This window comes from Rutilus rutilus (assembly GCF_951802725.1).
Source record: "Rutilus rutilus genome assembly, chromosome: 1".
NCBI classification, from domain to species: Eukaryota; Metazoa; Chordata; class Actinopteri; order Cypriniformes; family Leuciscidae; genus Rutilus; species Rutilus rutilus.
The window spans coordinates 55,215,488-55,229,269 of record NC_140209.1 but is presented as its reverse complement, the minus strand read 5'-3'; the positions used below and the strand labels follow the sequence as shown (position 1 = coordinate 55,229,269).

The 13,782-nt window shown below is 41.4% G+C and overlaps 1 protein-coding gene across 2 annotated transcripts; it reads left to right on the top strand.

Moving 5' to 3' along the window:
- The first annotated feature begins 2,755 nt into the window (after nt 1–2,755).
- On the top strand, nt 2,756–12,728 carry samd1a (sterile alpha motif domain containing 1a). 2 transcript variants are annotated; one of them, XM_084432789.1, is made up of 7 exons: nt 2,756–3,336; nt 7,137–7,395; nt 8,371–8,480; nt 8,568–8,625; nt 10,565–10,640; nt 11,264–11,378; nt 11,937–12,728. In XM_084432789.1, the coding sequence occupies exons 1-7, from the start codon at nt 2,995–2,997 to the stop codon at nt 12,087–12,089; spliced, it is 1,113 nt and encodes a 370-aa protein (XP_084288915.1). In that variant the 5' UTR covers nt 2,756–2,994; the 3' UTR covers nt 12,090–12,728. The 2 variants fall into 2 exon arrangements, with proteins under 2 accessions (XP_084288915.1, XP_084288914.1); XM_084432788.1 differs by having other exon boundaries at nt 2,843–3,336; nt 8,371–8,625; nt 11,937–12,513.
- The last annotated feature ends 1,054 nt before the right edge of the window (nt 12,729–13,782 follow it).

Genomic DNA, 13,782 nt, shown 5'->3' with positions numbered 1-13,782 from the left:
AAAATTGACACGCTTCACATTTAAATGTGAGACGCCAATCATCGCTTGTTCTTCAGGAGTCGTCTGCTCATTAGGTGCCGCGCTAGATGCTCCTCTTTCTCATGCAATTTTTTTTTTGGGGGTTTGTTTGTTTTATGATGAGTAGTATAACTTAATTTTGCTGAATGTTACAGATCGGTGCCAGGTTAAAATGGTATTTCAAGCAACTCTCCGTGTGTCTTTTTAATAATGGTAGCATCAATTGGACACTATAGGATGATGCCATTGATTTTACAGTATAAGATCAAATACCTGTTCGTTTGCATTTCCCGCTCAGGAAATGATGTCACTGTAAGCTGCCAGGTGCGCCGCCAAAACGGATCAGATTGGGTCCGTTTTTGATCATTCATACTTTTAGAAACAGAGACAAGTAAAAGGCAGATGTTTGTATTTCACGAAACTTTTGGATAGGTTTAGATTTCCTCTTCCTCACTCTTTTCCCTGCATGCCTAGCTATTGCTGGGACATTTACTCGCCCCATTTCTGGAGACTTCATAAAATGGGTGTACAAACAGGAGAAACGGCTCCACCTTTTGGGTTTCAATAGCTGAAAAACAAAACAATCAGTGTTCAAATGATGCTTCTGTACGTTTCGATTTGCCAGCAGGCTCTTCTGCACTGGTTTTGTGATGTTAGAAGCAACGTAAGACTATCTTTAACTGGTGCACTGAGTTCTAATGTACAGGTTGGCTTTCTTATTAGCTTTATCCTCCTCAACTTTGAGCTTGATCGTGATATGGAAGGCTTCTGTTTTAAGCAACAGCGGTTTAAATCTGTGAAATTATGGCTCACCTTTTTTTATTTTATTTTTTATTCTTTTGTCAGAGCATGACATTCTTGGTGGTATTCATGTCATCCCTCCATGTCTGCCTGATTCTTGGGGCCCCGTCCCTCCCTTTCAAATACATGGGTGTCACACATCCTCCAGTCTCTCACTCATCTGTTCATTTACATTGTCAAACATCGTTGTGTGTGTGTGTGTGTGTGTGTGTGTGTGTGTGTGTGTGTGTGTGTGCGTGCGTGCGTGCATCAGTCCATGATACAGTTTGCCTTTCTACACATCCAGTTTCCTACACTCTTCTATTTGCTTTTTAAAAAAAGAAATCATGAAGAAAACATTTGATTTACTTTTGCATATTTTCTAAGTGTATTTTCAATAACAGGAGTCTCTTTCCTCTCGACATGGGTATGGTGATGGTGTAGTCTATTGTACCTTTTTCGGGAAACAATACTGTATATTCTCTGCCTTTAACAGTCTTAATTATTTTACCTTCTGGAGAAGTTGACGGATACCCGTAGGACACATCGAGTATGTTTAAAAAATAAAAAATACACAGAATAATATTTTGCAACATGTATCATTCCAATAAAGTTTTAATTGTTAAAATTACAATGATGTGGTGACGTCTGAAATGTTATTTTTCTGAAATTTGTTCATAAGTTTATTTATCAGTTAGATGTTTAAAGACGTTCAGCTTAGCACAGAATGCATCATATTTATCATAGCAAATGTTTTACCATGTGTATGTGAAGCAAGAATTGGATTGTTTTTCCCCCCCTTTAGATTCATCAGTGTTGGCATGACTTCATTTTCTTGCAAGTCTAGTCATTAGTCACATGACATTTTGTCTCAAAATGAGCTGGCAGCAGAGCTGAGCGCCCATGAGCAAAGATGGCGGATCACTTATGAATTTCAGGTGCTCGTGCACCAGGCTAGCAAGTTCCTTTTTGAGATGCATGGAAATGCAGACAGCTTTCTGCAGGAAATATGATTAATCTTGAGATTTGCTAGTTTGCAGGATGCAACGGAGCACACCGCACAATGCTTTGAGATTTGCTAGTTTGCAGGATGCAACGGAGCACACCGCACAATGCTGTATCCCACAATGCACTTGACCTTCCATTTCTAGTGTCATCAATTACCTGGAATTTCAAATCCAATCTTCTCTAATTGATTGGATTTCCGGAATTGTAAGATGCTTAACTCATAAAAGCAACCTTTTAAATTATTAAATGAAACTGCCAAACGATTTTGGGATTATATTTATGTTTGTTGCTACATTAAAAGTCAGTGTGAAACAGAACATGCGATATAGTCTTTTCTCCCCTATTGTGGCGTGTGTTATGAAATGGTTTGTGGAAGGAGAAAAAACGTTCGGTTTTGTTCATGGGGAATGGATTGGACGACTGGTTCGCTATTGGTGGATCTCATGTGAGTGACAGGTTGCCCCGCCCTCACGCCAGTAAACGCATCATCAGAAAAGAGATGTCGCTGCAAGAGCCAAGAGGGAAGTTATTTTGATTAAAGATTTTGAGGACACATGAATAAGACAAAAATAATGATTTGCATGGATAAATTATGATAAATACTGCAACATTCCATAAAAAATAAGAATTGTCCATTTTGATTTCATGGTGACTTTAAACATGAGGCATAATAAGCTCATCTGAAAACTCAAGACTGCTTGAAAAGTTTATTGTTGCAAAATGCCTAATTTTGCTAACTTTTTTACGTAGCTATTTGCTTTATTGGATTGCCAAACGTTAACAGATTTTTACTGAACGTTTTTTATTTTATTTCTGAGATGACTGGCTTAATTAAACAAGGAATGTGAAAATAAAACGGGTTTAACCTTCGAATAATGTGGACTTAGCGTATTATTATTATTTTTAAACATGCTACATGCTAGTCGCATTCCAAAACAGAACTTTAAGCAGCGCGTAGAACAACAGAACAGAACAAAGCCTCCTTAAATCTCCTAGTGGCGGGACCCGCATCTCGCGCATTCCACCTTAAGCGCTCAATGTGATCAACGCACGCGTACAGTATGTTTCCGTTTTTTTTCTTTTTCTCCAGCGCGCTCGCGCCGCGACTCGAAAGACTGCGAGCGTCACGTCGAAGGCAACACTGACGCACTTCATCCACTCTATCAAGCTTGAAGCCCATTAGGAATAATGTCTAAGCCGTACCGAGAATGGATCCTGGGCTCCATAGACTCGCTGCGGTCGAGGAAAGCGCGACCGGACCTGGACAGAATTTGCAGAATGGTTAAAAGACGATACGGCTCGGACTGGGACCGAACCCGTTCAGAACTAGAGAAACTGATAGAGGAGCAAACGGTGCTGAAAGTCAACTATAAAGGCTCGGTGTCCTATCGCAACGCGGCAAAGGTGCTAAGAGGCAGGAGAAAAACCGAGCAGAGCAAGTGTGCGGTGAAACAGCCTTCTCTCGCGGACTGGAGCGCCGGCGACAGCGCTCTGGGTCCCGTGGATGAGGATCACATGGAGGATATGGAAGTAAGTAAACCTTAACCGAGCGCTGGCGCACTGAAGAGAGCGGCTGCGCTCCGACAAAAACCACACGCGCAATGGCAAGCATTGGTGTTTTATCACTAGTTTAACTGTTCTGGCGCATGAAACATGAAAGCAAGTGCACGCACAAACACACACACGCGCGCGCGGACTGGCGCAGACGGGGAGCGGCACGAACCTTCATGAGCGTCGGAAAATCGCCAACAATGGAAGCGCTTGATCTGATTCTGCGAGCTCGAGATCTTTCGGAGCGAGTTTTTGTTCGAGCACAGACAGTCCCATAACTCAACTTTAGCGATAAAATCCTTGTCCGTTGATCCAAACTAGCGGGGGAAAAGTCACCAAAACATCACTGATCAGCCGACTGACGCATTTCGCACAAGGAGCGACACTGGAGGCACTTGCAATAACGATTATTTACTACCGGGAGACCGCATTTGTCCACTTGTGCGGGTCGTGACAAAGTAAATACGAGAATTTATAGGGATCATTGAAGCGCAAGTCATTGCACGGGCTGATCTAGAGGATCCTTTTTGTCCGTGCACGCGAAGTGCGAACCAAGTCGTCATTGCGGCTCGTGAACTTGCGCTACTTATTTATCACGTGCACTACGGGGAACGTTAGTTTTGGATGTGTTTTAAAGGCGGAAAATGTCGGCTATAGCCACGTTTAACATTGGCTTGCTTTGGGACGCGCTTCTCTCAGACAGGCAGCGCGCCTCGGAGCGAAGCGGGGCGGGTTTATGAATATTAATTAGGCTGCGTGAAGTTCCTAATTAATATACATAAACTCGCCACGCTTCTCTCTCAGGCCGCTGAAGAACCGCACGCTCACTTAATATTCATGAGCCCTCTCGCTTCGTTCTATGGGGCTAGAGAACGTTACGTAACTTAATATTCATGAGCCCGCTCGCTTCATTCGAACGTTACGTAACTTAATATTCATGAGCCCGCTCGCTTCGTTCTCATGTGCTGTTGGAGAAGGTTATGCTACTTAATATTCATGAGCCCGCCCCATTTCACTCTGAGGGCGCGCGCTGTCTGCCGCCGGAGAACCGCGACTCGCGAGTTCAGCGCGCCTCCGTTCAGCAATCCCACTCTGTAATGTTCCTCATACTGTATAACTAAGTTATTTCGCTATGCTTACTGCTCTGGTAGTAACGTTCCTAATATCATAGCGCCAGTCATCGCCAAAACTGGGGTTCAAAGTGTAGGAGAAGACGGGCGACGAGGAATTTCTGTCTGAATAAACAGTGCGCGCGGCCTTCAGACACCACTGAAGCTCGATTCGACGGTAATCCAGTTTTGCAGTGGGACGGTTTGAGCATAATCACAAAGTGCAATAGTCGAAATATATTAGTTTAAATGTAAAATGCAGGTATTTCTTGTATTGCTAATCAGAATGCAGTCCTGTTTAAAGCCACTGAATGCTAATAGATGCTTTCTTCATTCCTCCTGGCTCCTGCCTGTGGCTGCTTATGATTTTTAGTGAAAATATTTCTGGGCTATTGAACATTCCAGTGTTATTGCCCAGGATGGTTCACTGAACCCTTAGCAGGGCATGTTGGCACATTATATGGATTAAGTTGACATAATGGGAGACTGCCATTAAATGGTTTATTATAGGCGTTTCAGAAAATAAATTACACAATTATAAAACACAAAAGAAATAATGAAACAAAACCAACTGAAAGGGAAAATCCCCCCAATTAAACAGCATAGTATGAACTAGGCCTATATGGCTGCATTTACACTGCAGGTCTTGATGCCCAATTCCGATTTGTTGACTATATCTAATTATTTTGACGACCAGCTTACATCTTCTTTTAAAAGTGACCCATATCCGATATGCATTTACACTATGAACTTGGCGAAACAACCCCAGATAGACGTACTGAACTGGAAGAGCTTAGGCCAAAAAGAAAGTAAAGCAGCTTGATTTGCATTGGAGGAAGACAAAATTACAATAATACAAGCATTTGCTTTCCACAACATCATTAAAGGTCAGCAAAACGTTGGGTTGAGCCTTCGTCCTCCATTGCGCCATTGAAAAGAGTCATGTGATCGCGGTTGGTCTCCACCTGAGTTGACATCGTTCGCAACCGTCGGTTTTCTTTCTCAACTGTTTACATTCACTTAAAACATAACCGACTGTGTTTACGTGAATACTCGCCAAGACTGGCATTTTGTCATTATTTTGCGTGTATTTGACTTTTTAAGCGCAATAAGCAGCGAAAAAGAACTCAATTTAGTACTGAGAGGCTTCTTAATGTGCCGCACCTTTGATGTGAGCACAAAATCTGCTGGAATGACTAAAATTATGCGCAGTATGTGCAATCTCATGCCAAAATTCAAGCCCTGTAACAGCAACAATATTCATCTGGAGCAAATGAAGCGAGTGAGTGAGGAGAGGAGGGTTTGTGTGTAACTTGCTGTCGGAGAGATGAGAGAGAAAGCGCTGCTGGTATCGTGTATCTATTCTGTGGAAAATGAGTATTGGAAGTGTTTCAGATATTTCAGTGTCTGTATTAATTTTTTTTTTTTTTTTTTTTTACCACACTACAGTGGACTTAGTTTATTATTTCAGATTCCTTTTTAAAAGACTACAATTGAAAAATGTATATATTATATATAAAATTCAACCCGCCAAAGTGGCTAGTAGAAATGACTGCATTATACTGCTGAAATACACCCACATTTGGCGGGCTGGCGGATGTTAATGTCAAGCCCGGGTCATATCTGTGCCACATGGCAGGAAAAAAATCTGAATTGGGTCACTTGAACCATGTAATGTAAATTAATGTAATGATATAAAGACCAATATAATGATAATTATTTAGAATCTATTCTGCCCAACTGTTTATTTTCCCTTTAGACATAACTGACTGTGTTTACGTGAATACTCGCCAAGACCGGCATTTTGACACATAAATGTGTGTATTTGACCGTTCAAGAGCAATAAGCAGTGAAAGTGAACTGAATTCAGCACTCGTGCGTGTATGTGCGCCACAGAAAGTCGCTTGTCAGTACTGAATTCTGTTCTCAGTCTAGGTTTATTGTTCTTTTAAAGGGATACTCCACTTTTTTTGGAAATAGGTTCATTTTACAACTCCCCCAGAGTTAAACAGTTGAGTTTTATCGTTTTCGAATCCATTCAGCCGATCTCCGGGTCTGGTGGTACCACTTTTAGCATAGCTTAGCATACATCATTGAATTGGACATGACCATTAGCATCTCTCTAAAAAAAATGACCAAAGAGTTTTGATATTTTTCCTATTTAAAACTTGACACTTCTGTATATTTCCCAAAAAAAGTGGAGTATCCCTTTAATAACTCATCATCAAGCATGTCCCGCTCTTTCTTCTCATTCATCCATGTTTCTTTGCTGCTCTATTGTGTTTAAGCAGTCCTACGCTGCATGGATGTATTTACATACAGATAAACCATATAGAAAAATCTCTTATCGATCGTCATATCGCCCAGCCCTACTCCACACCTTGAAAACCCCTGTAAAAATATGCTGATTTGATGCTCTAGAAACATTATTATTATTATTATTTTCAGTGTTGGAAAAACAGTTGTGCTGCTTCATATTTTTCGTCTTGAAAAAATGCTAGTGTATTTACTACATATATAGCCTATATATAAAGTTATGCAAACTGTTGACAACACAGTTTCAGATGGCACACGTGATGCGTTCTGTTGAAGCCTCATGTTGCACTGGATTGTAGGCAGACTGTGGCCGTGTAACTGATCAAGTAAAATAAAATTCTGCAATCTTTTTAGGACGAGATGTCGATGACGGCAGGAATGGACAGCAGTATGGATGAGGAGGGCGATGAGAGCAGTCTGGACGCCATGTGCGCTCAGAGCACCGCTGACTCGGGCATCAGCATGAGTCCCGTCACCAGCAGTAACACCAGTCTGCCTGTTCCTTCACCCACTTCCTCAAAGAACTCTCCTACCCATGATGCTCTGAGGCAGGACACCGACAGCGCTTACACTCTGCCCGAGCACATACAGCCAGCAGCCCAGCAGGACACGGGTACGTACTTCTCAAGATAAAACCCCAAACTGAGACGCTAATTCACATACATAAGTTAAAATACAGAATCAGTCTTTTGAAACCATACTGCAAATTAACATGATAAAGTCTGCATGAAATGCAGATCTTTTCTTTCCTATTGCGATGTATATCCAAATGAAACGACTTCTCAAACAAGAAAAAATGTGGGGCGGGGCTTGGTTTTGTCCATCAGTAATTGATTAGACAGTTGTAGTTTGCTATTGGTGGATCTCATGTGAGTGACAGGTTGCTCTGCCCTCACGCCAGTAAACACATCATCAGAGGAGAGAAGAGATGACACTGCAAGAGGAGGGGAAGTTATTCTGATTAGATATTATGAGGATATGAATAAAAAAAATAATGATGTTCACAGATGAATCATTTACAATAAACACTGCACTATTAAAAAAAGAAAAAAAAGAATTGTCCATTTTGATTTCATGCTGACTTTAACGTTACGGTTTTCCTGGCAGCCTCAGTTAAAGCTGGCATCCTACTAGCCGAATGTTAGTCCGTAAACTTCATTTATACAATTGTTTGAGAATCAGAGGCCCTGTTTACACCTGGTATTAAGGTGCTTTTTGGTCGATTGGATCACAAGTAGACGAGAGAAACACATTCCCGTTTACACCTGGTGTTTTAATCTGTCTCTTTTGTCCACTTTCAACCACTTTTGTCCTGATTTCTTCTAGGGGAGGGTCTATGTGTCAGTAAATCTATGGGCTTTTTCAGATCTTTTGAATTAATAGATGAAATGAGCTTGCGCAATTTACACATGAACATTATCTGAGATGACGGAAAAGCATACGGAGAGCAGCAGCTTTTGTTTTAAAACTTTGAAGAAAATTTGAAGTAAAAGTCCAAAGAGACAAACATTCAATCACACATTTTGACGGCATAAAGTTTCTACATGAAGAGATTTCAGCTGACTGTATTTGTCATTGTGGCCCACAGGGTCCGTGGAGTCCTTGCAGGAGCCAGCGGCCATCTGTCTCTCCGCTCTTAAAGCCGAGGAGGAGCCGAGGGTGGAGGAGAGCCTGGCCACCCCTGATCCAGTCACGCCGGTGAGCACATCCGTCCTGCTTCCAGTCACAGCACATCTGTCTTGTTCCTCTGCGTCTCTGTCTCATATTGTGCGTGTCTGTCTTCAGGACGAGGCGGTGATGGCAGACGGAGGGCCTCACGCTGTCTCTGATCATGCTGAGGAGGGTGAGGATTGTGCCTGTGCTCCTTAACTTCCATAGCGTGTCAGGGTCAGAAATTAAGTTTTACATTAAAGGTGCAGTAAGCGTTTTCTGAGAAACACTGTTGAAAGTGGATCGGACCAAGCAGCACAACACACTTGTAGCCATGTCACTCATGATGGGGAGGAGAGAGAGTAAGCCAATCAGCAGTAGGGGGCGTGTCCACTCATGATGGGAGAGGAGAGAGAATGAGCCAATCTGCAGGAGGGGGTGTGTCACTCATAATGGGGGAGGAGAGAGAGTAAGCCAATCAGCAGGAGAGGGCGTGTCACTCATGATGGGGAGGAGAGAGAGTAAGCCAATCAGCAGGAGAGGCCGTGTCACTCATGATGGGGGAGGAGAGAGAGTAAGCCAATCAGCAGTAGGGGGCGTGTCCACTCATGATGGGAAGGAGAGAGAGCCAATCAGCAGGAGAGGCCGTGTCACTCATGATGGGGAGGAGAGAGAGTGAGCCAGTCAGCAGTAGGGGGCATGTCCACTCATGATGGGAGAGGAGAGAGAATGAGCCAATCTGCAGGAGGGGTGTGTCACTCATGATGGGGAGGAGAGAGAGTGAGCCAATCAGCAGGAGGGGGCGTGTTCACTCATAATGGGGGAGGAGAAAGAATAGCCAATCAGCAGTAGGGGGCGTGTCCACTCATGATGGGAGAGGAGAGAGAATGAGCCAATCAGCATGAGGGGGTGTGTCACTCATGATGGGGGAGGAGAAAGGGTAAGCCAATCAGCAGGAGGGCGGGGGGCGTGTCCACTCATGATGGGGGAGGAGAGAGAGTGAGCAAGAGGAAGATTTGAAGAAAGACTATAGAATGAGAGATGGCTGAGAGACATTTAAAAAGATAAAAGCTCAGAGGAATATCACCAGAAAAAGAAGGGTTATGATCAGTAAAGAGCTTTAGGACCCATGTTAATATTAGATAAGAGACTGAAGAGGATGCAATGTTCATGCATTTTGGGGGCGGAGCAATGAAGGGAGGGTGTTCACATTTCAAATATCAACAGTGTTTCTCATAAATCACTTACTGCACCTTTAAGGGCCAATATTTCCCCCTGGAAGTGATTTCCAGAGGCTTTTTTTTTTTTTTTTATATATATTTGCCTTATGTATCTGTGTTGTCTTTTTTATGTGTAACTTGTTTATGTCAAATACTTACATTTAGCCAATTACTTCAACTAATTAGAATAATAGACTGTTGCCAATAAAATTGATCACCATCAACAAAAGCCATCATTCAATTTCAAAGGTGGAACAGAAGCTACATATGAATATGAATTAATTCTGCTCATAGGTGGCATATGTGTATTTACCATACAAATGCATAATGAATAGCCTACATGAAGAATATACTACATAAAATAACATATAAAAAAAATAACATTACAGGGTAGGGCTGAAGTTTTATTACAAAAGATTACTGTCGATTTATTGCTCTTGATATTGTAATAATGATAATTATTGTCAATTAATATAATACAGAAAAAAAAATTGTGTTTGGGGAAACAGACTTAGTTTTCATGCATTAGAAAATCAAGACTTCATATTGGTTGTTTTTTAGTAGCATGAAAAACAAACGTTTATTCACACTAGGAATAAAATGAGTTAGTGAGTGTTTGTATTTGTAATGTAATTACATTTATTTTTTTATTGTAATGCTCAAATGCTGCCAAAAAATCGAATCAAAATACAAAATCTAAATGTATGGCCACAATCAACACTATTCAATCATGTTCACGTCACTTCAATCGCGACAGTCATGATAGGTTTAGTTTATTTGTGCAGGGGCATTTTTTGCCCCCTATCTTGAATTTGGGGGCCATTTCAGTGGCATTTTTGCCCCAAGTCCCCATTAATTTCTGAACCGGCACCAAAACTATCAACCAAATTTTTCAAAATTGTGCTTTCACAGGTGAAATGTGCAATAAGGAGCCCAAGAGCACGACAGAGGAAGAAACGATCAACAATGGAGAGATGAATTATGAAAAGTGAGTGAAAGTTAACATTTTCTTTGTATCTTTGGCAATAAACACTGAAATATTGAGACTTAAAGTTCTAGTGTGTCATTTCTGTGGCATCAAGCACAATTGGACAAAAAGTAAATGTTTTCAAACACTTCATCATACCAGCTAACAGGGAACATTCTCAGAACATTGGCTAACGTTCTGGAAATGTTCTCTCAAAGTTATGAAAAAACTTTCTTCCAGTTAACCTGGTCTTTAATAATGCTCTCAGAACGTCGTTAATGGAACCTCTTTACTTTTTTAAAGCATTACTACTTGTTTCAAAACATTTAAAAAGTAACATTCCTCTGATGTTTGTTAAATCATCAAATGGAACGTTCGCTAACTCTTTTTTGCTAATCTTCACATAAACACACACACAAAAAAACATTTTTAAAACGTTTTGAACGTTCTGAGAACATTCAGAAATAACGTTTCCATAACTTTATCGAAACGTGCTTAGAACGTATTTTAGGACGTGCCATTGGTCAGGTAGTGCCACCTCAAACTCACACCATTGGTTAATATATTGTTGTTGTGATATGGAGAAGCCTAGTCTGTATTGCTCATGAACTTTGAGGTTTGAAGCTGTTTTTGTACATTCTCAGTGATGCGGTGAAGGAAGAAGTTGTGCAGGACCCTTTGCTTTGGAGCGTGGCCGATGTGGCCCGTTACTTCACGTCCGTGGGTTTCCCTGAGCAGGCGCTGGCTTTCAGGACACAGGTTAGTGCTGTAGTCAAACAAACCGGTCAAGAACATGTGCTTGTTATAGTTAACCCAAAATCTAAAGAAAGAAAAAGGGTCTTAATTTTACAGTGCAAAATATGCTGTTTTCATGATAATTAAGTACATTTTCCCCCTATTTCTTATTACTATAAATGCCAGAAAAATGCACAAGGCGTTTCTTTAATTTATGCTGATTTTAGACTTGCCACGGCTTTGGAAAAACAAAAATTAGGATGTTTTTAAATTGCTAATTCCAGACCAGGAAATTAATACAAATTTATAAAAATTCTGTAGTGAATATATACATTGTAATAGTTTCTAGCGCTAAAATATTTGATTTGAAATAGAAACATTATAAATGTCTTTACTCTCACTTTTGATCATTTTAATGTGTCCTTGCTGATTAAAAGTATTCATTTATTTATTTTTTTCAAAAAAAAACGTACTGACCCCAAACCTCTGAACGCTAGTGTACACCATCTCTTTTTATATCCAGAAGTTAAATGTCTTGGATCGGTGCCGCGGATCTCTAGTAACCTTTGTATCTTCCAACAGGAAATAGATGGGAAGTCCTTACTGCTGATGCAGCGCAGTGACGTGTTGACCGGTCTGTCAATCAGACTCGGCCCCGCTCTCAAAATCTATGAGAATCATGTGAAGGTACTGCAGAGAAGCCAGTTTCAGGAGGACAGCCGCCTCTTCTCATAGTGCTGGTTTTCAGCCAAACAGACTGATATGCTCCTGGTTCGGAGTGCAGGCCATGAAATGAGGGGAAACTAACTCTTTAAGACTTGATTTGCACAATCCTCCTCAGCCGATCGTCTCTTCTTCCTGGTGAGGACATGCCGCATGATTCAGCCCTGCCGTCTGTTCATCTGTTCTGTCCTGTCGGCGTCCGTCCCTCACAGGGCTGATGGGACCATTCATCTTAGTAGAAGTGTTATTTTTTTCTATGGTGGAGCTTTTCATTCACCGGTGTTTATTGTCAGATATAAGTTTCAGTGTAGCAATATTGTATAAACATTGTTCTTGTCCAATTAAATGTGCGATGTTTTACGGCAGTCTTTAAATGGACATGCAAAGTTAGGAAATAAATTCCAGTTTCAGAATCTGAAACTGCACTTGTGGCATCAATCTTTTCTGTTATGCATCACACCTGCCAAGAAGAGACATGGAGCGAGTTACTAGCTATGTTTCCAACCACCTATTTTTATGTGAATTTCGGGATATTGCATAAAAACTCGCTGGATGGACATGCCAATATATGCATAAATTCTGTAAATTCTAAAAAAAAAAGTATGTGCTCAGATAAAATTGTATCCAATAAGAAGCCCAGACAGCAACATAGTGTCGGCCCAGATCCGGCCCACATCTGGTGCGCGTTGAATACAGTACCAGATGTGGCCCGGATCTGGGCCGACACTATAGGGGCTTTTGTACCGGGTAATTCTAGAAACTTTGTTCACCAGGGTGGTTCCCCGAGAATTAATGGTTCCCTTAGGAACATTTTCCTGGTTGCATTCGCAGCACCAGTAGGAACCATTAGGAAGTGATGAAGCCGCGCTCGTTGTCGTTACTTTTTCTTTGACGGCGTTGAGAACGCCACAGCCTGATACTCACAGTGCTCGCATTCTCCGTGCTCATTAGTTTACGATCTGTCTAACAGTCCTGTCTAATACGTTATTAGATAGAACTGTTATATATAGAAAGACAGTATATGAGAAGGTATTAGCGTTTGCCGTGTGGTTGATGTCCAATGTCGATAGCTGAGCAGAAATACATAATCATGTTTGGCTTGATCCCCTCAAAGTCGCGTTGGATTTTCTCCTTAGCGTAAAGAAGGCTTTTACTGTTTTCCATGTTCGTAGAGTTAGTTTCTGGAGTAAATATAGACTATAAACTGTGTGTTCACATGTCTTTTTTTTTTAAATGGCGGCTGCTGGTGTTTTGCATGCGTTCGGCCAATCAGCGTACACTAACGTCACTGGTAGTTCCTATTGTGTTGGGTAAAAACCATAGACAGTAAGGTAAAAACCCTACTCTGAAGTAGGAGCTAAATTAGTTCCTCCAAAAAAGGAGTTCCTAGAACTAAAATCAATCCTAGTTCCTGCGCTGCGAACATGCCGAAATCCAGGTACTTCCGCTAATAGTTCGGTGCGACAGCCCCTTGTGATCTTGCTGTCTGGGTGACTTGCATAAACTACGATGGAAACACATTTACCAATTAAATGCTGCATTCACGCCATGTCGTAATTACCATAATTTCGTGATGACAATGCGCGAGTTCTACTCTAAGCTGTTCATGTCCTCGGACTGGGAATCAACACCTAAATTTAGGTGCGTTCACGCCATGTTATTACCGTAATTTCCTGATTTGTAAAAAGCTTTCACATCCTGGTAG

Coding starts and splice junctions, on each gene's coding strand:
- samd1a (XM_084432788.1), top strand. CDS start 2,995: ATGTCTAAGCCGTACCGAGAATGGATCCTGGGCTCCATAGACTCGCTG. Junction 8,626..10,564: donor CTCTGATCATGCTGAGGAGG/GTGAGGATTGTG, acceptor GTGCTTTCACAG/GTGAAATGTGCAATAAGGAG. Junction 11,379..11,936: donor CGCTGGCTTTCAGGACACAG/GTTAGTGCTGTA, acceptor ATCTTCCAACAG/GAAATAGATGGGAAGTCCTT.